This window comes from Melanotaenia boesemani, chromosome 6, assembly GCF_017639745.1.
Source record: "Melanotaenia boesemani isolate fMelBoe1 chromosome 6, fMelBoe1.pri, whole genome shotgun sequence".
Lineage (NCBI taxonomy): Eukaryota > Metazoa > Chordata > Actinopteri > Atheriniformes > Melanotaeniidae > Melanotaenia > Melanotaenia boesemani.
The window spans coordinates 23,508,913-23,532,908 of NC_055687.1; the positions used below are offsets into that span (position 1 = coordinate 23,508,913).

The 23,996-nt window shown below is 39.3% G+C and overlaps 3 protein-coding genes across 4 annotated transcripts; 2 read left to right on the forward strand and 1 right to left on the reverse strand.

Moving 5' to 3' along the window:
• The first annotated feature begins 166 nt into the window (after nt 1-166).
• cep85 (centrosomal protein 85) lies at nt 167-12,984 on the forward strand. The gene is made up of 14 exons (XM_041987654.1): nt 167-299; nt 1,242-1,301; nt 1,407-1,538; nt 5,378-6,156; nt 8,168-8,298; nt 8,523-8,640; nt 8,744-8,929; nt 9,381-9,533; nt 9,624-9,778; nt 9,892-10,009; nt 10,438-10,488; nt 10,579-10,686; nt 10,803-11,046; nt 11,137-12,984. Exons 2-14 carry the CDS (start codon nt 1,262-1,264, stop codon nt 11,298-11,300), a joined length of 2,379 nt encoding a protein of 792 aa, XP_041843588.1. The 5' UTR covers nt 167-299; nt 1,242-1,261; the 3' UTR covers nt 11,301-12,984.
• A 7-nt stretch (nt 12,985-12,991) lies between these two features.
• On the reverse strand, nt 12,992-17,456 carry ubxn11 (UBX domain protein 11). Its single transcript, XM_041987655.1, has 15 exons — nt 17,388-17,456; nt 16,641-16,920; nt 16,490-16,530; nt 16,255-16,368; nt 15,988-16,088; nt 15,854-15,905; nt 15,702-15,781; nt 15,520-15,619; nt 15,211-15,428; nt 15,049-15,126; nt 14,501-14,624; nt 14,311-14,414; nt 14,162-14,232; nt 13,542-13,691; nt 12,992-13,463 (listed from the first exon to the last, which is right to left on the reverse strand). Exons 2-15 carry the CDS (start codon nt 16,709-16,711, stop codon nt 13,331-13,333), a joined length of 1,437 nt encoding a protein of 478 aa, XP_041843589.1. The 5' UTR covers nt 16,712-16,920; nt 17,388-17,456; the 3' UTR covers nt 12,992-13,330.
• An 84-nt stretch (nt 17,457-17,540) lies between these two features.
• fez2a (fasciculation and elongation protein zeta 2a) lies at nt 17,541-23,845 on the forward strand. 2 transcript variants are annotated; one of them, XM_041987657.1, is made up of 9 exons: nt 17,541-17,866; nt 19,314-19,422; nt 19,590-19,706; nt 19,829-19,955; nt 20,037-20,302; nt 20,480-20,560; nt 20,686-20,761; nt 20,833-20,898; nt 22,788-23,845. In XM_041987657.1, exons 1-9 carry the CDS (start codon nt 17,541-17,543, stop codon nt 22,802-22,804), a joined length of 1,185 nt encoding a protein of 394 aa, XP_041843591.1. In that variant the 3' UTR covers nt 22,805-23,845. The 2 variants fall into 2 exon arrangements, with proteins under 2 accessions (XP_041843591.1, XP_041843590.1); XM_041987656.1 differs by having other exon boundaries at nt 19,829-20,302.
• Nucleotides 23,846-23,996: the final 151 nt, after the last annotated feature.

A 23,996-nucleotide genomic window follows, 5' to 3' on the forward strand; every position in this document is an offset into this window, starting at 1 on the left:
GTTACTGACTCAGCACCACTGAGTATTTAAGCATTAACTAGCTAATTAACGGTAGCAGGCAATACTCGCTGCGACCAAAGCGACCCTTGGCGGCAACAAAACACATTAAACTCCAGAGTCAATCCGGCGGCGCTGTGATATTAATCAAGCGTCCATTATGGTTTTGGTGGGTTGTCTGCCAGAGAGAATCAGTTGGCTAGCGGAACAACAGTAGCAGCACTGGATGGTACAGATTCAATATCAGTTACTATCGTGAAGCCGAGATTTGCGTCTTCAGTCTGCGTTATATGATAAACCAGGTAAAGTGCACTTTTTTCCCCTCAGCGCCGACGGATAGCGTTTCCACGCTAAACCAAGCACAAAAGCTAAGTTACATATTGTAAGGTTGATATGAACTACAGTCGCTAAGTAAACCGCAACACTGGGTTAGCTGTTAGCTAGCTTTTTCGACGGAAACGGATTTGTCAAGGATTAGCTTAAATAGTTAACGGTACAGCGCATCACAGTACAGGGAATTTTTAAATAAGTTGTAGATTTAAAATAACCGAGGCCCGGGTATCAATGATAGCTGCATTTAGTTAATATTTAAATTATTTAGAAAAAGTCAGTTAAGCGGTTACTCGTGGTTAGCTCAGAGCTCGCTTTAACTGGTTAACGAGTCATTTCCTTTATGAATTAGCTTATCAAGTGGATTAGTTTGAACAACCAAGAGTATCTTTTCTGCAAGTACCCATCTCTTCTCGTCACATTTATTTGCCACATACATTGCACTACTTCCAAAAGCCGCTTAAGGATACAAGTATATAAGATAGAGATTATGTAAGACATGTGGTCATATTGTTATTTTTGTTGTTACTCAGACAACTTTGTCGTGCCTATTAAGGGGTAGATATATTTAATATGTGAATAAATCACTCAGTAGCTAACAGCTGTTGAGTCCTATGTCGTAGCTGCTCATTTAATAACGATTAGGATGAAAGAAAAATAGAGATCGTACTCACTTGGGTATCATAACATCAACATACTATCCTCTTAATTTTTGCTCTTACATTTACGTGTAACGAATAGTTATTTACAGACATTTGCTTAAAAATGTGCATCAAATTTAATAAAACTATTTCACATATTTGCTCAGTGATCATATTATCATACACATAGAAAACAAACACAACCGTAAACTGTCTTTTAAAAACATACAATGCATAGAATAATACATGATTCCTTTTTTTTTGTTTAAACAGGAGACTTTTTCTTGTATGGAATGACAACCTCTCAGAGATATTTTGAATCCAAACCAGCTGGTAAGTTCGCACTCAGCTGTCAAAACCATTAAATGTTGTGTTTATTCCTGGTGTTGATATAACACTCTGCTGCTATTGTTTCTTTCCACAAACATACATTATTAGCTCAGTTTGCTGACATGGAGTGGCAGACACCAGCTGTGTCAGAGAAGTTTCAAAGCCGTTTTGGCCGCCGGCCTGGAACATCAGACAGTGGGGACACTGGTCTTGGCACTTCAGCATCTGACAGCACTGAAGGTGATGACTTCTGCTTGTTCTTCTTCTGCCAGTGGCATGTGTTATGTAACAATGTTTTGAGGACTGTTAGAGATTGATGATACTGTTCTCATATCCTTCATAGACTCAGATGTGTTCTACAAAATAGTTGTTTATTATTAAAGCCACATGCTTTCTAAGCTGACTTGAAAGTTGAGAACAGTGATTTAATGCCATGAGAGGTGATTTCCTAATACTTAACCTCAACTCCTCAAGTAAGCTGAAATTGGAAAGACTTTGTCAAATTGTTTCTTGGTCTATTTCTGGAGTGAGAAAATACTAGTGATCCAATGCGGGTGTTGGGGAGGTTTACAAAGGTGGACAAAAGCCCCAGCCAAAGCTAACCCGAGGCACTGCTTCACCTACTGTTGTGTTTGGCTTATTGAGAGGATGGGGTGTTGGCATACCATTGCTGAAGAGCTAAATAGGAGCTAGACCTTGTGTTGGGAGTGGAATGTCACGTTCAGATTATTATTTTTAACATTTTATTATACTTTTAAAGGAAATATTTAAGTAGAGGTGATGTCCACGGACATAGTTTTTATGTGTAGAAGCTGAATCAAAAAAATATTAGGGTGTAAAAATGGATGGGATGGGTGGTCCGTGTTCCACAGGAAATTCTATTGAATAACAGACCAAAATTTTATCAGGGGTATATCAGCACTGTAGGATTTAAGGCGCACAACGTTTGTATTCATTATTTACTTTTGCACAAATGTTATCCTGATGACATGGTCCCTGTGCTGACACAACCTGATGTGTGTTTTCATGCTTTCCTTACCACTATAGCTTATTAAACATCTTTGCTGCTCACCTCCCATCTTGAATAGGAAGATGTGGAGATATATTTGTATATAACCTCTTCATTCTGCTCTTATTTTCATAGCACGTGACAACTCCGTGTTGTCATAAAAGCTCTGAACAGGGTGATAACTGAACTTGGGGCTGGCAAGGCAACATTCCTAGAAGGATTGAAGTTGCTGTGAATTTAAGTTAATGTTGACCAGCTGCACAAATTCTTTGGTCTACATGTCTGTTGTGTTCCTTCAATACTTTCATTCATAGGTCTTTCCTTAATGTCAGACTGAATGAAACTACCACTTGTTTTGTCATGATGCTGACAGTTAATGCTGCTTACACTAATTAAAAAAAAAACAAATTCAACCAAAATACTTAGATGTATAAAATGTGTAGAGTGGAATATACGCACATTTGGTATATTTTGCATTAAAAACAAAGAAACATACACAAGCTTCCAGTATATGTTTTATGCTTTACATCAGTAGGAATGTCTGCAGAGCAAACATCTAGCTAATATTCGTGTTACAGAGTAGTTTAGACTTGTTCTAGCCAGTCATGAATCAGTGGAGCCTGAAGGCTCTTTTTTCTTCTTTTTTTTTATTGAAGATTTATATTTGTTAAAAAAAAAAAGATTTTTCCATTTTATTTGCCATTTTACACATTTTTATTTTCCTCTGCGATGGGGGTCGGGTCATCTTGCCTAATATTGTTGTGGTTTAAATTGGACAGGGCAAAAAATATCCCATTCAGGCTCTGACTTTGGATGTACACGTGTGATGTGTGTTACAGTGGGAGGAGGCAAGGTGCTTAAATAAGCGGCACCCACAGATCACTCTGTAACTTGAGAGGTGGCCTATAAATACCCCTAACCTTTCCTGTGTATGCTTGTTTGTATGCATTTGCTCAGAGCTTGGTACAGACTGGTTTGGCTATTTGAGGACAATACAGCTTTGGGCACAGGGCCTGCTTGCTGCTCTTCTCTCAGTCCTAAGCTTCAGCGGTTGTTTCAGTTTGTCCTGGAAATGCAGAAGACTGCTTTCTGTTTTGATTTAACACGTTCTAAAGCTATACACGCCTTGGTGCAGCTTTAGAAAAAAATGCCACAACTAAGAACTTGTTTGCGTTCGACTGACTTTCCTTCTTTCAGACTTCAACAGGTTTCTCAGGTTTGTAATGCTGTCAAACGGTTGTGTTGCTTAGAATGGGAACAAGGTTTATGAAGATTTGTTTGTAGTGATCTTTCCGTCAATTTGAAAATCTTTGTGAGCACATTGGGATCTTTGAGCTTCTCAGAAGAAGACAGTTAACATTTTTGTGCATGTTTTACAGAATGGGTTCAGTCTGTACTCAGTTGTGTAATCTGAGGATACCAATTCCTGTTTGTCATCCAGGTATTAATAATTAAAGTTAACTTAAAATGAAGTCTCTTTAGTTTTCAGCTTATTGCAGATTTGAAAATTTTCTAAAGTGTAATAATTAAGGCTTGGTATTGTCACTTATTTCCTGAATCAATTGGATTTCCAACAGCCTGTTTCGATTCGATTTCGATTAAATCCGATCGATTGATTAATTTACAGCTAATTATGTAACACCACCTATTTTTCTTGAATATTAGAAAAATGTTCTTAGATAACTTTTTTTTTAAACACTGCATTCAAAATCAGTTATCTGAGAGTAATTAGATAACTGTAATAATCTGATCTGACACATCTACAATTATTTCTAAGTGCCATAACAATACAGTGTTTCCCCAGATTCAGAGCCAGAAATGCTGTGATGAAAAGAAAAAAAAAAACAGGACAGATAAACTGTTAAATTTTTTAAATGTCCTGATGAAACTGTTTCATTCAGTGAAGTCACTCTATATACTCGTAAAGTTCAGATCTCCCATAACTTTTGGAAAGTAATAAAACCTACAAAGAATATTAGATACATTTAAACCAGTAATGCAACTCAAATTCCTTCAATGATGGTAGATTTATCTTGTTCAGCTGTGGGCGTTGCCATGACGACTGTGACGTTATCGTCTTAACACTGGAGCAGGAGAAATGCTCCATCTGCTCCTCGCTGGAGCCAGATGCTGCCATCTTCAACTGTCTGAGAAAATTTAGAAAACTCATATTTTTGTCTGATTTTCAGCAGGTTGACGTGTTTTTCTACACATGCACATGATGGAAACTTGTGTGTGCGCGTTCTCGCTGCCGTGGACACGGAGAGCAGCTATAACATGCGGTCATAGCATCATAGCATCAGACTATTTTTGATAAAAAGATGAAATGTGAACCTGTTCTAAAGGAAATGTGAATTTAAATCTCAGATTTATTTTAAACTACATGTGTGGACATGACATCACTTGTTGTTGAAGGTGACGGCACTGCTGCTTAGCTGCTCATATGAGTGCCGCCTTCTTGGTGTTAGTTGCTAATGTGAGCGGTAATGTGCTGCAAAACTCTTTACAGCTGGATGTAATCTACACGGTTATTGAAAACATCTGAACTTGACTTTTTCTCAGCACAACCAGTTGTGTGTAAATATGCTAAGATCTCGGTGAGCCTCGGTTAGTCACTCGAGAGTAGGGTCACGTTACCGGAAATGAGGTCACATAAAAACATCAATCTCCAAGTTTTATAAATCCGTATTGGATTTATTCAATTTGAATCGGTTAAAATCGACAAATCTTTTTTTTTTTTTTTTTTTTTTTAACTCAGACCAGTAATATTGGTAATACCAGTGTTACTCTAGGAGAAAAGCTGTTTATTATGCAATACTAACCTTTTCCTCTGAGCTTTGGGTTAAATCTATTATAAGCCTATTCCCTGAGTTGAGTCAGTCAGAGCCAGTTAATTCTTTTAGTGGTGACACCTCATCATCAAAGTAGGCCACTCATAAACCCTGCTGCATGTACATTGCTTTACTGTCTGAAAATAGAGAAAATGGTGTGAAGTAGTGGTCTACATAAAGTGCATTTGTATAATGAAAAATAAGAAAACAATGTTTTTTCTTTCTTTTTTCTTTTTAAGATTTCTGCAGTTCCAGCAGCAGCCCTTCTTTCCAGCCCATCCGCAGTCAGATCCCCATACCCACTGCACATGTCATGCCATCCACGGCCGGCGCCCTGGCCTCAAAACCCCACTTATTTGGCCAGGAAGACTCTTTGTCCTCAGCAGAGGGTCACAGATCTTCGTCCGGCTCTAGAACCCCAAGCGGCACCACATCAAAGTCTTCCTCTCTTTCCAAATCAGCGTCTTCACCAAACTTGGATGCTCCGGCCGGTATAGGAGGTGATTATGTGGGACCCAAATTAGACTGCCTGAGCCGCTACTGCAGCCTTGTCAATGGGCTGGACCACTCACTTTTCCCCACAGATCACACACGGGTGGATGAGGGACAGAGGTTTGACACTCCTGCGGTGGAACCAACACTAAATCAGTCTGCCCTGTTAGGAGGGTTATGTCCTGATGTCAGACTCCAGTTACAGACTGGGATTAGAGACACTCCAGACTGTGGATCTGAGGCCTACAGAGGAAGTATGGAGCACAGCTATAAGGTTCTGCCTGAAGTTAGGCCCAGCCTTTCTGGCACAGCGGAAACCTCTAATCAGAGGGGCGGTCAGCCTGGTGCAGTCGGATCTGCTGGAGTTTATGCAAGTCCTCTCAGTCTGCAGACACAGGCACTGCTGAGGGAGCATACGAGCCCCAAGGGTTATGATCCTTTGCGGCAGGACAGATGTAGTGAATTTTCTACCTGGCAACAAAAACAGCAGCTGGAGAGTTTGCGTCTTCAAGTGGAACAAATGCAGGCAAGTATCCATCCTTAACAGAATTCTGTCAAACTGTGGATCAAAACACACAAGTCTGTCATTTCAGAGTTTTCTAGATTTGTTGTTTTTAACCATATGTTCCTATATTGTCACAACTTAACATTGCTTACATCTGTATGGATCAAAGTATAGAGAGAAGCCTTTGATGTTGCTAGTAAATTGGCAAAGCACACAGGAATGAGATTCTATGGGAAGGTGAAAAACATGTATGTATCTCTGGCTGTTGGCGTAGACATGTAGGGCAGTTTGTCCTTTTTGGACATTGAAATTTGGACAGAATTCAAGTTCTAGTACAAATACTGTATATAGGTCAACATTGGAAAAATAACATGCTACTAAACACGACCTCAAGGCATACAGACACTGTCCTATTTTAAAGTAAGATTTGTCACATCAGTTGGAACAAATTAAAATAAGAGCTTCAAAGGAGTTTGTAATATCTGACAAGTAAATTTTATTACAACTAAAACTTTTGTTGCCTCTTTTTTCACAGTTTGTAAAAGTGTTAAAAAGCATTGTTCTTCAGCAGTCTGTCAAAACACAATACTCTGAGTAGACTCCTAGTAGGCCTTCCTTGATTACAGTAACAATAATAATCCTGCTTACTTGATCGACATTAAGATTAGGATAATCTAAGACAATTATGTTTTGATAATTAAACATTATGCCTTTAATGATCCTTAAAAAAATCATTCCATCATCTTGGTTTAAACTGAAAAAACTAAATATCCCACAGCCTGGCCAAGAGTGATTTTTAGGATTTAAGGGAGGGCTGAAAGTGTTTTGATATGAGGAAGAGAGTAGATATAGAGGATAAGACTAAACTAGAGAATATTTTTTTCAACAGAATTCAGCACAATCATTGTTTTATCCCCTACTGTTTTCAGACTTGTTTCAGACACCACAATTGTAGCTGAAAATGACCCAAAACTGTACAGACTGAAACTTTGTGCATCATATTTTCTTTGACCAACACTAAGATTAAGAAAAATTGTGAACAATTTATGTCAATGCTGTATATTTTTTCTTTGTTTAGTAAATTTCAGTTTTGTTTACCTACTGAAAGTAATAATAATTTCATTGATAAATTCTGCCAAAAGCTTTGTCATTTGTATTCAGTGAGTCAGATATCAACTGAACTGAACTTGCATGTAGTCGCCTCAGTATCCACAACAAAAATGAACTAGTATTTGATGCCAGCAGTGACCCGCCTGCTGCACAGTCTCTTTTTCTTTATCTACTCCTCCTGCTATTACTAAAAAACACACTTATACCATTCATTTAGTCAAAAACAGGAATATTCAACTATGATCCTCAGAATCCTTTGACCTGCAATGTTTTAATGTTTTCTTGTTTCATCTCACTATGGTCAAATGAATGGGTCATTAACAGGCTTGTGCGGAACTTGAAGTCAAACTGTGGGAGAGATCCATTCCATTTGAATCAGGTGTACTGGAGTAGGGAAAGCTCAAATACCTGCAAGGCAGTGGACCTTGACAAGTGAAGTTAAAGAACTCTGGGGCATAATTCCAAGCAGTAGATATATTGTTTGTATGAAACACATAAAAGACTAAATCTAGACAAAACACAACCATCCTGCTGCAGGGCTGCCAAATGTTTTATACTTTATTTGTATTTAAAAAAAAAAAAAAGTCTAACAACGAATACTGAATATGTTTCCAAGTGTTGCTGCACTACGGAGGCTCAAAGTCTTATACAGAGTACGCCGAAGGTGGTGTTAAGTATGGTGATCGATCCATCTCACAGGATTTCTATGCTTTCTTCATGAACTCTGCACCTTCAACCAGTATTGACTAAACGTGTGAATGTGTGCATAAATTTCCTGCATCTTGAGTGCTAAATTTGTAGGATTTGAAAGAATTTGGCCCTTTTGCACAATACATGCCATGCTACTGAAATTCAAACCCTGGTGATATATCTTTAATTAGCACTTTGACATTTATCACATTTTTACCTCTCTTTATTCCAGTTAATGAATGCAGGAGTGGGTCAGTACCCATCTTTATACTCAACACCGCTGCAGTCGGAGTTGGGCAAGTGGGACGCTCTGGTCAAAGCCAGTGAGAGTCTGCTGAAGGAGAAGGAGCTTATCATTGAGAGGCAAGTGTTTATAACAGATTTATAGCTCCTGTTGGATTGTATCCAAGAGGGGAGGATAAAAAGTAATACTGCTGCAGTACTATAAGAAAATTCAGTAAATGTAGTCATCCTGCAGTGATCTTGTAAAATGTAGACAATTTGCAGTAAAATTTTATGCCTGACTTTTACAGATGCTGTGTTGTTTGTTCATGTTTTAATGGTGTTTCAACATGTTTATAATGTAGACAAAAGCAACACATGGCCCAACTGGAACAGCGTCTTAGGGAAAGTGAGCTGCAAGTTCACGGAGCCCTCCTTGGCCGAGGGGCATCTTTTGGGGATATGTGTATGCTGCGTCTTCAGGTTTGGGGAAAACATGTTCTGGTTCCCACGAACAATGATAACCCGATTATTCACCCTCAGTAAACCTCCACTGAATCCTTTCTTTCACATGTTTGTGTTACAGGAGGCTCAGAGGGAGAATGCATTCTTGAGGGCGCAGTTTACTGAGCGCACAGACTGTGTTGCCCTGGAGAAGGCAGAGGCAGAGCACAGACTGGGAGCGGTTGAGGCTGAGACACGCCGGCTAACTGAGAATCTGAAGGAAGCCTGCGAGAGGCATGCAGAGGAGATGAAGAAACAGGAAGAGAGGGTTTGTGCTTACCTAACATTTCTTCCTCACCCAAGTGTTGTAAGCATGAAAACCACAAAATGCAAAGGGAAAAACTGAGAATTTCGAATAATTCTAACAATCTTTTGCCCTTCTTTAGCACCATTAATCAACTAAACACTACTTTTTAAACTTATCAAATGTTTAACCACAACTGTTTAGTGTAGTCGATAATAAAAATACTATTCAGGAATTTCCACAGAAACCCCTCCCCCATAGAATCCAAGAAGCTGAATAAAATCAATATCAAGTTTAGTTCATGAGTAGATCTTAAATGTTGGGCATAGCTGTTAGTTTTAACAAGTCCGTGTCCTCATTGAGGGAGGCAGACAGCTCCTAAAGCAGTTTCTCTGAGGACAGCATGTTCATGATTCACGTAGAACAGTTGTCACATTTTTACCATTCCATGTGCCATACTTGCATATTTATACAGATCCGAAGTCGAGACAAGCACATCAACAACCTGAAGAAGAAGTGTCAGAAGGAAGCGGAGCTGAAGAGGGAGAACCAGCAACGCATTGAGACTCTCGAGCGCTACCTAGCTGACCTGCCCACCTTGGAGGACTACCAGAGCCAGAACAAGCAGGTAAGAACAGTTCAGCACTTCTGTATTGTGCTGAGATCAATGTTTGTAAATCATGAAACCCGGACATAAAATATGTTCTCGTTGCCTCAGCTCTTGGAGGCTGAACAGCAGATAGCTCAGCTACAAGAGAAAGCAGAAGAATTAGAAGCCAGCCTAGAGACTACACACTCACAACTTCAAGAAAAAGATGCACAGCTGGAAGAGCAGAAACGCAGGGAAAGAGACCTTCTCACAACCATTACTGAGTAAGTAAACAATGTGAGCCTCTCTGTTCATGTGAAATCTTCTCTCCCTGTGTACTGGGACATAGTAATAAAGCTGCATAATGAGGGTTCTGTGTTTTTATTTTTATCATCAGTATGCAGCAGCGGGTGCAGCAGGGCCTTGAGGACGGAGCCAGACTTCCATCTCTAGACATTGAGAAACTTAGAGTAGAAAACAATTCTTTGAGAGAGGAGCAGCAAAGACTCAAAAAGGTGTGTGTGTGTTTGTGTGTCCTTCGGGAAAGAGTTAAAAAAAAACAAAAAAAAAAAACTTTGTGGTTCCCCAATAAGGTTTTGATGGAGACGGACTTCTGTTATTGTGCAATCGGTATTCAAAGAAGTTTACTTTTTTAAGAGAGTAGTGAACAAATACAGGATTCGAGCTGAAAAGCTTTTGAATATATTTTCATTTGTATCCCAAATGAAAATGTACAAATATTGTGTTGTTTTGAATTGACTAACAGGTGTTAAGTTTGAGTTAGGGAGCAATGGAAATTGCATTTAATATCCCAAACCTGCTGACCCTAACACAGTGCATCCATGATTGATTGATGTAGATTTAGTCCTTTGTAAAGATATTCATATATGCATTTATGGTTTTAAAGCCAAATTCTTGTTTTTTTTTTTTTTTCCCTTTCCAGGTTATTGAAAAGCAACATAGAATGATGGAACAGCTTGGCTCCCAGATTCAGGTCTTTTTTTTTTTATTTAACCTACATAATTGCACTGTTTCTGTCCCTGTTACAGTCTGTTAACTTTTGTGAGTTTTTGTGCATCCACAGGCTTTGGAGGAGCAGATTTCCCAGGAAGAGAGCAGCTCTCAGGCTCTCAGAGAGGAGGTGTTGGCCAAAGAACAGAATGTCTTGGAACTTCACGCTGCCATGAAGGAGGTGAGATATATTAATCCAAAAGAAAAAAGATATATAAAAAATATATGAGGAACATGTGCTTGTTCTCTATACAGCCTTGCCCCTTTCGTTAAACTTATGCTGATTTACTGTTGTAGCTGTCAGCCCAGAACCAGGAGCTGATGGAGCAGAATCTGACTCTGCAGGAGCAGATGAGTGATCCAGGGCTAAGGAGTGCTAACCAGGCCTCCTCTGTTCTACAGCCTGCAGAAGCTTGTCTAACACAAAGACTGCACTCAGAAATTGCTTCCTGCCTCAGCGATCTGCGCTCCCTCTGCAGCATTCTGACCCAGCGAGCCCAGGGACAAAACCCCAACCTCTCCCTGCTGCTCGGCCTCACTGGTAAGCCCTGCTTGAATTAAGGAAATATTGTATAGAAAAGTAAGTTTGGAATTGGTGTGAAATTAGCTGTTATTCCTTATTTTTTCCCAGCACCACCAGCAGTGACTGAGCAGGACGAGGACTGGATGGATCCCGACGTGCTGCAAAAGAAGCTGGTTGAAGCCCAACAGCTCCGCCGTGATGTGGAGGAGCTACGTAATGTAATACTGGATCGTTATGCACAGGACATGGGAGAAAACTGCATAACTCAATAACTTTGACATCCAGGTGACAGAGGAAACTTGAAGAAGTTCCTCTTCACCTCTGAAGCATCTCACAGGCTTGTCTTTTTTGCCTAGAAAATGAATGTCAGAAAGAGGACTGGATTTTAATTTTCTTATAATGAGGACAAATGAAAGCCCAAATGGTTTAGCTTCTGCTTCTCTCAGCTGAGTGAACATTGAGTCTCAAGCCCGCCTGTAGCTCAGAACCCCTCCCATTCCCCCTGGTGAGTTAATCTATTTCAGTCCAAGGGCTAACAGAAAATAACTTACCTCTAATACTTGATCCTTTATGCATTGTGTTTTTAATATTGACAATTTGATGCTGTCAGTTACCAAACAGTCTTATACTTTTTGTTCCACTTCAGTGGATAACTCTTTGTGTAGAAGTCCCACAAATATAATTTATTTAACTCTTGATTTCCTTGTTTGGGGGAATTGTCTCTAAGTGGTTGACAATCAACTGAAAAAAACATGTTCTTTTAACTGAATTAGCAAAGAAAGTTAAATAATGTGCCATTATTTCAAATGGTGAACACTGTAATATTATACTCTGCTGTGTATAGGACAAAACAACTGAAGGGTTTGATACCAAATCAGCTTTTCACACCAACAAGCCTACAACAGTTTTAATACCAAAGAAACTGGTGAAACAGTTGTGTAAGTGTGTAAACGTTTGTGAACTCGCCTCTATGCTGCAGGCGTCGTTTTGATTGAACACCAGCATGTGCCTTTGTCACGTTTGCAACTACAATGCTAATTAATTTCAGACCAACTAGGAGGGCTTTGAACAGCTGTACTCTTCCAGTATGATCTGTCTCTGTGTATCAACCAGTAGGATAGTCAATACATTCCTTGACTCTGAATGTAGAAAAGTCTGGGCCATATTACAAAGCTTGGGGAGGCCCTGACACTTTTTTGTTTTATTTGCATTTGTTTCTGTTACGCCAGTAAATTAAAGTGAAAAACTGATGTCTGGGTGAGCTTGTAGAATTTGCTCTTTGTAGATTTAATTTAATGTTGATAATGGCTGAATGGCAACAGAGTGGTTAACTGATAAATGTATGACTTAGAAAACATATTAATCCTCAGTATTATTTATTGTTTTGTTTGCATTGACAACTCAGTGTGGAAGATTTCTGGGTCTACCTAACATGTTGCTGTAATAATGTTCATTTGTTCTGACAAACCATCCACAGTGTGTAAAGGTCCCATGAAGTGGCTTTTAGATTGTAACTTTTCTCTCTCTTTGTCATAAGATGTTTGGGGAGATTCTCCTCAGGTGTTTGACTCCCATGTGATGATTGGAAGGGTTGGCTGGATCCACCCCTAGATCAGTCATGCTGTACTCAAGGGATTGTTTTTATTTGCCCGACGTACACAATAAGCCATTTAGAAAATCTTGACACTTTACAGGAAGAGAAAAGGGATTTTAACATAAAAATATGCAACTGTGGTAAAAAGAATTCTGCAGAACTGTCCCAGGGACACACAAGCCATATTACATTTCATGGGACCTTTAAACTTTAGTAGCACAAGGTTTCTCTTTGGAACGTCAGACTCTGCATGCCTTAACATCTCAAAATGTTTTGCAAAAGGGAAAAAGATGTTTATATTTTCATACTTTTGTTTTTGTTTGTATTTGCATATTTTAGAAATAAAGATTTTCAGCATTTGGTTTTCAGTTGATTACCTTATTTATTTTTCTTCAATTGCACTTTTTCTCTCCTGCACATGCAGAAAAGCAACAGCTTTTAATAGCTAGACATGGACGAATTTTACTTGAAGCAGTCAGCCATGATACTTGGTAAAAATGGACAGACTACTGTTATTTTAGTTATAAAATGCTGCTGGCTTGTCATGTCATTGCCATGCCTGCCTGGGGCTCTCAAACACAACACCACCAATGTTAAAAATATGTTCCTTTCCTGTCTTAATCGGGAATGTCCTGTACAAAATGCTGAGGGAAAAAAAGGACTTGCATATAAACTTAAGTATGTTTATTACTGACTTCAGCCAGAGAATCACTTTTGCTTCTTTCGCATCAGGAGAGTAGCATTTGTTGAGAGTCCATATGATTGGAGCGTCAGGCCATCGTCATCGAAGCAGCACTGTGGATGTGCACTGATGATGTCATAATCTGGCACAACAGCCCCTCTAAAGTAGAATAAGTACAAGCAATCACATGGTTATAAAAATTGAAGCTGAAAGACTAACAAGATAATGTGCTCTCACCTGTGTTTATCCAAATAGCTCCGCAGGTGACCAACTGTTTCTGAGAGACACATTTTCACCACATAAGTATGACTCCCATCTTCTGACTTCACCTTGAGTGTGATGGCAGCTTGGGCTGATTGAGGACTGTTGGAACTTGACGCCAGACTTCTGCGTACATACCAAAAATTTGGCTGGTAGAAAAACTGGAACATTTCTTCTGCTAATGCATTCACCAACAGTGACGTGTTGCTGCTGTCGTCGAACATCGTGGCAAGCTGTCAGGGGTGGCCAGCCCTATTTATCTGATCAGTGCATACAGTAATCTCCACAATCTCCACAATCAGCAGTCATGGCCAAACTCAGAATTTAATCAGGCTGTAAATCCAGTATGGACTTGTTAAATGTAGTAATTCCCTTAAGCTTTTAAACGCCGGTTTTCTTCATAAAATGTATGCTTTGAAGAATGTCTGACATCTTGTATTTCTATATATTAAATAGTGAATTCCAGACTTAGTGTTTTTGTGGCTGTAACTTTATAATAAATGGTAGTAATCTGGATCTACCTATAGTGTAATTAATTATCAGGTTAGACATCAAAACAGCAAGTAGGTGTGCTTACATGGCAACATTTTGTTTACCTGTCCATTACAGCTTGCGGTAGTGGTGTGTCTATGGTTATCACTGAGCTGCTTTGGGGATCAGATGAACCCTGGGAAAAGTACTCAGATAATGAAAATGCTTAAAACAAAACACATTTTTCCTTAAGTTTCTCTTTTGTGCTGCTCACCTGCAGCCTTGTCCTCATTGAGTCCCTGATGTCAATCACCTGACCCGCCTTAACTACAAACTTTGGGAACTTGCTCAGAAACAGATCCGTGGACAGCTTTTTATCTATGAGTCAGTAGAAAAAAATACAAAGACATGTAAGTCTGGACTTCCGCTGTAAACTGTGACAGTGTGATGAGTACAGATCAGACCTGATGGCTGAGAGCTAACTGCATTTGTAGATTTAAATTTCTTCCCACAAACAGTCTGTCCTTCACCAGGAAATGTGTCCCATGGCAGCTTGGCAGGATACTCCTGATGTCGCATGTCATGTACCTGCACAAAATTTTTTTAGAAACACTTCACAAGAATGGTAAAACGCATATACCAGGAATCAAACCTCTGATGTTTTTCGGTTGCCAAAACTACACTAACACGAACTTCTTTTAGTGGGTCTTACATAAAAAATCAGTGTCATGGAACCAAATGATATATTTTGGTCTAAACTGGCAAATTTGTTGACATATTGATTAATGTATGAATTAACAGTGAGTTAATGTTAATTAATTAATGATTTATTAAGTGTAAAATAATCACATGCATCCACGTTGAGGTCATTATTAGAGCAACAGGAATTCATAATAGATCCTGCATTAATTAATAAATTAGTTAGATATGATTTCTATCATTACTGTTAAGTGTTCCTGAATTTCTGATAAGATGTGCACATCTGCAGTCAAGCAAAAAGGAGCAAACGCACCTCAAAAGGTTTACCATCCGGAAATCTTTCAAGAAGCTCAGATGGAAAGTAGCCATCCATTAAGTCTTGTATGCACATCTGTAAGAACCAGAGAGAAGAGTTTTAACCACCACAGATTCCAGTTGAGTGCAGGATGTCTCCTTCATAGTGTTCAAAGCTAACCTGGGTACTTTCCTCCTGATAAGAGCGGAAAGGACCATCAAACATGACAATGCCATTGCTGTAGAGCCTCAGTTGAATGGGAGCCTTTGTGGAAAGCTTTGCTCCTGTTGCTGTTGTTTGCACATAAGACTCTCCTTCCCCTGCAAGGACATTCAGCTCGTTGATCCTTTGCAGCACAAGGTCAAAGTTCATATGGAAGTTCCTGCTAGCGGAAGCGCCTGCAACGAAAACACAGCCAGCTTGAGGGTGAAATTACAGCTCTGTACTTGGTGAATGTTTGGAGCTCAGGGTCAGGAAAGTTCAAACTACCTGACGGCCAGAAGTGTGAGCTCTCTGTCTGCTCACTTTTATCTGAATCACCGTTTACTCCATCTCTCACCCAGATCAGATCATAGTCACTCAGCAAGTCCTGCAAAATTGAGGACAGCTTAACGAAATCTTCACAGTATCAGCTGCATAATATGTTTTATTAACTCATTAACTCATCTTACCTCCATTTTATCCACTTGTTTTTGCATTTTTTCGCATCTTCTTTCAAGCTCATCTCTGTCACTCTGACAATGTGCATTTACTAATACAGATAAGATAGTTATTTTTACCTTTTATATCACATTTAGGTCTGTGCATTATGTGCAATAATTACCTGATTCTTCGTATGCCTTCAGCCTTGCCTCTAATACTGCTAACTTCTTTTCCTTCAGAGGCATGCAGAAAACATGAAGTGAGAGTAGCCAGATGTCTGATAGTTTAGCTTTTTATTTGGAGATGTGTGCTTACTTTGTGCTCTATCTTCTGTGATTGGCTCTTCACTGTTTGCTCTAGCAGAGTCACTCGTTGCATCATGGCAGACATGAGCCCAACATCGCTTGGAGGAGGACCTAATTTGCATTATTTATAACTTGACAAATTATATTTATAATTATAGAATTATATAACTGTGACATGAAACACCAGGCTTGAGAAGATAATGATGGATTTAGATGTTCATTTTGTATTACAAAAATAGCATATGGCACTGGAGCGAAAAAGCTTATGACTACTTACCCTGCTGTAATGAAGCTTTGGATTTTGAGGTGGAGACATCGTTTGAAAGATTGTGTGAAGAATGCAGAGGATGTGAATCAGGAGAGTCATCAGCAACCTGTACTGCCTGACATTCTGTAAATGAAACCACGTTAAAGTCAAATCATTGACTTATGATAATAAATAACTAGTAAATAACTTTAACTTTGGTGTGATTATTTATACTTTTCCATCAATGGATCTGAATACAGCCTACCTTGCAGCAGATCCTTCCGGAAAAGCACTTTTTGTTTATTCCTGCATGCCAAAAATAATTCATTGTATCTCCATAATCTGTATACATATTCTAAAATTTGTACATAAACTTGTGGTTCTATTATGCCACTACATATGTCATATTAACCTACCACTGCTCATTAAAAGGGTCCTGCAGCAGAGTGCGTCTCGTTTTCTTCAGCATAGATAAAGGAGAGCTCATTTTAACTTTTTAAGAGAGAAACTCTAGCGTGCCAAAATTTGTTGCTCGAGTTCAGGCCTGTTCAGAGGGTTTTTCCTTTGCCTTTTCTGTTTGTTTGGAGTCTGTTGCTATTAGCAACAGATAGCCGCAGACGAGGTCGGAGATAAACCCTGCAGTTCCAGTTTGATCCACAGGAGGTCGCTCTCTCCACACAGGTGGCCACGTTACTGCTATGGTTAGATGAAATGATAGAAAAAATTTATACTCTCTTACATTTAGCAGATTTGTTTTACTGAAAATGTGTCTGTCTTTAAAACCTACTTTTTATATATGAAACTACAAAATAGTAAAACTAATCTGAATTCTGAATCTTGTGTTACGATTTCAGGCTGCCTAAATGTTTTCTTTGTCTGAGAAATGACTTTTTAAACGGCTTTTTAACTCAGTAATCCAAAAGTAATTTAATGTGATATATAGATAGATATAGAATATAGAAAATTGTTGAATAATAATAAATTTACTGCTTTACTCTTCTTTTTAAAACATTTATAAACATCTTATAAGCAGGAAAAAAAGAGAAATGACCAATGGACCAAGTGCTACAACCAAGAGGGTTTTTAGATTTTTTTTAAGTACTTATTTATTCATTGTTAGCTTTTGTTTTCATTCACAGTCTTAACACAGTCTTGTTCCACACTTTGTTTACACGAGGCCCAGCATCCTGAGTATCACCGCTAGTGGGCCCGGTGCAGCCATACTGTCCGGTGCAGCCTCGCTGCGGGCGCACAGAGGATGAGGAGGCCTGCCCACCTCAAAGCGACAAATCCGTCGTTTCCCCGGGGTGCTTAGCATGGTCCGGGCTATGGCTGCACATTTCGATGATGACCGGCCGAATGTTGGTGATCAGACGGTGGTTCCGGGTAAAGGGGTGCTGCAGCAGAAAGGCCGCGCCGCCGCCGCCGCGAGTGAAGCTGCGACGCAGCTCATCCTGGATCATGATGATCTCTCCGAGCTGCGCGACAGCAGCTTTTCTCCGCTGAAATTCAGGTCCACAGAGGACCTGGTGAACGGTTTAGATGAGAAGATATCTGCCTGCTTCGGAACTGTTCACGCCAAGACAGACAGCATCTCTTCGGTGAGCGTGATCGCTGAGGACACGCTGCTGGAGAAAGACGAGTGAGTGTTGGTGTGTGTGGCCTGTCCGCAGGCTTCATGTTTACCTCCAGTGATGTACAAGATCCGCTGCTGCAGGCTGAATTTGATGATCATACAAGGAGACATGTTCGCTTTAGGAATGATTTGAACTGCAGAGACGGACAGCTGCACCCAACCATTATTTTCTGTCAAATAACCTGCTTCTTAAAAGCGATACCAATCAGTGGCTAGCTTCTTCTTTTTAAAAATGGGTTATTTTAACATTTTAAATCCCATTTAAACGTATGTACAGAATAACGACATTTAACTGCATGAATGGCTGTAGCATTAATTATTAATCAATGATTAAATTTAGCTATTAACCAGACAAAAAAAAAAAAAAAAGATCTGGTTAAATTTTTTTATATGGGAGAACTTATTAGCCTTTAGACAGGCTTCCAGACATACCATCAGGGGTATTTCAACTAAGTCAGCTGAGTTGGAGATTATATGTTTAACCTTGGCATCAAAACTCTTTAATCTGAATGTTTAATATTTGTGTGTGTAAAGTCTGGTGTGCACAGTAACTATTATTGTCCCTGACAGCAATAAAGGTTTGTTTTCAAGTGACTGACATAACTACAGGGGGTACTTCAGCAATCCAATTAAACTTAATGATCTTAAGTATAGGCAAGGCAGATTTATTTATAGCATTTGCCATACAGAAAAGCCCCACAACGTGCTTCACATCAAGCGTAAGAGCAAAAGAAATAGGATGGAAACATCAAGAGTAAGAGAAAAATTCCTAAATGAATTAGAATAAAATGAATGTATCAGCAAATAATAAAATTTATGTAATTCTCCTTTATTTAACCTCACAGAAAAACCTAATTGAGATTAGAAATGTCTTTTCCAGGGTAACCTGGTGAAGAAGACAGCACGGCAGGTTGTTAATATAGTCTACCACAAAACAGGCAAACGATCAAATACAATAAGTAAAACAAAGGTAGCAGCCAACATTAATTAAATTAAACACAGCATGGGATGAAAAATGCAAAGAAGTTTAAAAACAGTCACATTGACCAAGGGAGTTTTAATCTCTAGCCCTTAAAATGAATTAAAACTTTCTCAGATAGATCAGTTTTGTTCATTCCAAATCAGTTTGTAAAATTCTCCAAGTGGAAGGAGTGGCATATTTAAAAGCTCTCGGGATCACCATCTGTAGAAGTAAATGAGATACAACAACATGTACTGCAAGTTTATTAGACGTGTATGCAAATTTTATTAAATGATACTACATTTCCCACACCTAATACCCTTAATTTGTCAAGCAGATGTGCTACTACAAACTTTTCATCATCTAATCTATGCAAAAACATAATGATGGCACCATCAGGATTTAAATCTCATGAGATCTGAGTAAACTTAATATAGAGACAGTCTCCTTACAGAGCCTGTGAAAGTCAGTCATCTTCTCTTGCCCCTACAGAATCTGGAACGCTCTTACCAGTAACTATGGCCGTGCGATGCCGGTGGACTGGAAACAGTCTCGAACCCGCTGCCTCTACATCTCCACATTCAACCTGGAGGAGAAACCTGTGGGTGACCCCACCCCCATCGCCTCTCTCCCCTCCCATCTCTGCCCTAGTTTCCCTTCATCCCATGCCAAATCTCTCCAGCATTCATCTGACAAATCTCAAATTTCCATTGTGCTGGGGTTTAGTGTGATGATTAAATTCCCTCCCCCTGTTCCGTTACTGACTAGAGAAAGACGGATGTTGCGGCAGAGCTGTCGGATGAGGAGGAGCTGAGGGAGCAGCTGGACATGCACTCCATCATTGTCCCGTGTCTGGCAGAGGAGCCCCTGGTCACAGCAGAGCAGGTATGAAAGCAGGTCACATCACTACCTAGCAGGATGCTTTACTCTCTACTGTGTTAGCTGCATTACACAGATATTTAATGACTGACTTATTTTGAGTGCTTTCCATCTGATATGTTGAGCAGGTAATTGAGGAAATTGAAGAAATGATGCAGGACTCATCTGATGTGGAGGCAGACCCCAATCCATCACAGTCAGACCTGTCCATGTTCTCCCTGGACATCCATCAGACCAGTCCTGGCTTCGAAGAGAGTGAGTGTCAGGTGCAGCACATTATGATGGGACTCTATATTGTCACCAGCAGCTTATGTTTCCTGTCTGTGTGCAATCCAGGGGTGAGGACCCTAAGCATTGCAGAGCTGATGCAGTGTCTGGAGGAGGCCGAGATGAACATCAGGAGGTTTTCAGAAGAGCTGGTGCAGCAGCTGGCCATCAGGGACGAGCTGGACTTTGAGAAGGAGGTGAAGAACAGTTTCATCTCAGCACTCATCGATGTGCAGAACCGACAGAAGGAACATCGGGAGTCGCTGAGGAAGAAGAAGAAGCTAAAAGGTGGAGGTGGGACGGTGCAGGGCCTCACGGAGAAAACACCCGGATCGGTCAGTATGTTGTACCAGTCAGGCTTCAACAGATCATTACCAGTCCTGCTTGTGTGTTGATCTCCAGAGATGTTTGATCACTTGTCAGACGAAAGGTGTTTCTCTTCTGTCGTTTTCTGCCTGTTTTCCTCACATTTTCGTTGCTTCTACTCCTTTGTCTCCTCACTTCATCCGCAGCGCTTCAGCATGGAGGGACTCTCCTCTGTTATTCAGAACAGCTTCCGGCAAACGTTTGGGAATGGGTGCAGTGAAAGACAGGTTACTTTTCTTTCTTAACCTCTGATCTTTATCTTTACTGTTTTCAACCCTAGAATTTATATTTAGTTTTAAATCCATCTAAATAGTTTTTTTCCTCTTGTTTGTTGTTTCTTTACGGTGTGCAGTATTTGACCACAGTCATTCCTTATGAGAAAAAAGGACATCCCCCTTCTGTTGAAGACCTCCAGATCCTGACCAAAAGTAAGCATCTTCCTCTCTGTTATGATGTTTGGCTCTTTGTGACTGAACTGATTTATTGATGAACTTTCCAGTTCTACAAGCTATGAGAGATGACAGCGACAAGGTGCCCAGTCTTCTAACAGACTACATTCTCAATGGTGAGCTTTCTTTTTAATGTTTATGCACTGTAGTCATCGTGACTTATTTGCTTCATTATTGTTGTTTCTTTTATTGGTGCTTGTATCCACTTGTGTTTATTAGACATAGTTAGGAAATGCACAAATCCGTCTACGTTAGGTCTCACAGCTGCTGGAGGGAAAACTATGTTTATAGAATATTGTCTGTACCCTTGGATTGATCTCCACCATCATGCTAATATGAATGGGGTTTCTACCAATAGACTTCTGAGATCTGATTGTCTACGGAAAGGGAGTAATCTGAGAACCTGATGAGAAACCAACAAGCTTAAACTCACTATGAAATAAATCTAGTTTCTTTGTGGAAATGGAGAACCTTAGATCAGTGAAGCATTCCACAGCCAAGTCTTCATGGTAGAGTGAACAGAGTGAAGTCATTCCTCACTAAAAGACACATAACATCCTGCTAAATAACTCTTAATAGCATCCTTATAAGCAAACATGTCTGCAATGGCTTCATATTTCTGTGCTGATGTTTTTGTCTAAACAAGAAGATAATCACGATGAATTGACTTGAACTGATTATGTCTGTAATGTGCCTTGAGACAACTTTGCTGTGAATGGGTGCTATACAAATAAGTCTTAAATGACTTGAATTTTACATTTCAACTACATGAGAACCAGGCAGAGAACGGACCTGAGGGCATTTTAGAAGAGACTTCAAAATGTTGGCGCTCCCCATCCAACCTGGTTGAGTTTAAACTTTTCCAACAAGGAAAAATGGGAGAAACTACCAAATGAAAGTTGCACTATAAATGATTGTTTCCAGATTTGAGGCTGCTGTGGCTATATGTGCTTTTACCAAATACTAAATGGCAGGTCTTAATTGTTATGAATGAATTTTTCAGTCTTTATTTGCATCTGCAGTGAGTAATGTTTTTTTTTTCCCACGATTAATTTAAAGCATAACAAAATGTGAAAAACTTGTGTGTATTGTAATGTTTTTTTTTACTGCAGTCAAACTAATTTTTTCCCCATAATATCCTTGAAAAATGATCTTGAAAAGTGATTAATGCCCAGCATCACTGAGGACAGTGTATGATTTGTAAATGTGGTTGAATTGCTGCTATCTCATGCTGACGTACTAAGGAAGACAACAAAATGAAAAATCAGATGAAATTACAATGCTGGATGACAAAAAACAAGATCAAGCATGGATAGTTTGAAAAACACAATCTGCTCTTCTGTTTGATGTTAAATGTTTAGCCAAAGACTAAAATCTCAAGCTACAACAGAACAGATGTGTTTCTGCACGTTTATTCTGTCTTTTGTCTTTTCTTTCATGTTCTTGTTTCTTTCTTTGTACATTTTGTCTTTCTCTACCTCTTATGTTCTACTCTGTGTAATTTATTGCTGCCTTACACTCGCTAGCTCTGGTCTGAGCCATGGATGGAGAGGTTTGTGACACATTCACATAAGTGCACAGTAGTGACGTTGTCGCACACAATGCGAGAACGGCCCCTAGTGGCCACTCAGTGTAGTGCAGCCTGACCCCAAATTCTCTCCTCACCTCTCCCCTCTCGTGCAGAGTAAGCAGTTGCAGTTTTGTCAGCGATAGCATCATTGGTTTAGACTCAATGTCACACAAATATTTTTTTTGCACATTGTATTTGTGACACAACCATGTGATTATTAGTTTTAGAAACACTGGGTGTCTGATTGCATTTTCCAGCATTTAACCTTATAGCCACCAAACCTTTAAATATTTTCATTTCAAAAAGTTGGACTCATCTGTTGTGTAGGCATTTAGATTTTTTCCTTTTGTTTTTCCTCTTCTTAATGCCCCACTTTGGAATTTCAGTGAAATGTTTTATCATAATTGCTAACATGCTTCTCTCCTTTTCTTCCAGTGTTTTGCCCGACGTAGCTCAGGTGGATGGAGCCTGACACTCTGTGGATGCTTCTGATGGTTTACCATGACGACAAGATGAAGAGGACTCATTGTTTTTTGTTTTTATGACTTTTCTTTCTTTCTTTCTTTTCCACATGAAGCACACTTAAGTTATTTCTGGATGTTTTTACTTCTGTCTGTCTCTTTTTTGCACTCAGATCTAAATTCACCATTTTATTTCATGTGAAGCATTGTGATTTACAAACTTTGTGTGTTTCTGTGAATTTTGGTGTGCATTTTAATTTTCTTGCACTATGAAAGTGTGTCATGAAAAAGCTGAATTTATTCAGAAATATGCCTAGATAAGATTATAAGTTAGAGCAAAGCCAAGATGCAAAGTGCTTTGTATATATTTGAAGTGCTTAATTATACTCTGAGCCAGGGAACAAATGCACAATGCATATTTACACAGAATTTGCAGTAGTAGCAATTTAAGAGATTTATGAGCAAAACATTCAAAAGGCATAAAATGAAAAGTAAGCTGAAAATGATAAAAAAAAAAGGTATTAAAGCAGCACAAAAGATATCAGAGGTGAAAGAAACTGCAAAGAGGATATAATAATGCTGTACAAGTAAATCAGTTATTTAAGTCACATCTCTCCACATAGATAAGTATAAAAAGTACAATCTGCTCTCATCAGTGTCTTACTCATCATCATCATCAATTTATAAAAGATATGATGATGATGGGTGAGATGATGTTTCTGGACTTACATTACACTAACTATGCATTTAAGGAAAAAGTGAATCTGAACCATGCACTGTCTATACTTTTCTGACACACACTGCAGCTCTGAATCAGAGCATGTTGCGTCAACGTGCCTGCTGTGCACGAGGCAGTGAACACCTCGACTGGGCATTCTGACTCTGTGTATTACTTCATACAAGCTGCCTTTGCCTGAAGTTTTGTATAATATAGAGAACTTATTTTCAATGAATATCAAGTTATTAGACCTCTGTCAGTGTTTATTTATTTTGTAAATATTGTATTTGAAAATTAAAATGTTTGTTTCAGCATTTTTGCTTTATTCCAACAAAGACGTTATGACCACAGTTCACAACAAAAGTATGCTCAATCAATACCTTCATTAACAGACTGCTAAGGATGTGTCAGGCAGAGATGATCTGGACCCCTAAACTCAGACACAAGATGACCCAGGAGGCAGAA

Coding starts and splice junctions, on each gene's coding strand:
- cep85 (XM_041987654.1), top strand. CDS start 1,262: ATGACAACCTCTCAGAGATATTTTGAATCCAAACCAGCTG. Junction 6,157..8,167: donor TTCAAGTGGAACAAATGCAG/GCAAGTATCCAT, acceptor TCTTTATTCCAG/TTAATGAATGCAGGAGTGGG. Junction 8,930..9,380: donor TGAAGAAACAGGAAGAGAGG/GTTTGTGCTTAC, acceptor ATATTTATACAG/ATCCGAAGTCGAGACAAGCA.
- ubxn11 (XM_041987655.1), bottom strand. CDS start 16,711: ATGAGCTCTCCTTTATCTATGCTGAAGAAAACGAGACGCACTCTGCTG. Junction 15,620..15,701: donor AACAAGTGGATAAAATGGAG/GTAAGATGAGTT, acceptor TCAATTTTGCAG/GACTTGCTGAGTGACTATGA. Junction 15,429..15,519: donor CTCACACTTCTGGCCGTCAG/GTAGTTTGAACT, acceptor TTTTCGTTGCAG/GCGCTTCCGCTAGCAGGAAC.
- fez2a (XM_041987656.1), top strand. CDS start 17,541: ATGGTCCGGGCTATGGCTGCACATTTCGATGATGACCGGCCGAATGTT. Junction 19,423..19,589: donor TCAACCTGGAGGAGAAACCT/GTGGGTGACCCC, acceptor GTTACTGACTAG/AGAAAGACGGATGTTGCGGC. Junction 20,303..20,479: donor CGGAGAAAACACCCGGATCG/GTCAGTATGTTG, acceptor CTTCATCCGCAG/CGCTTCAGCATGGAGGGACT.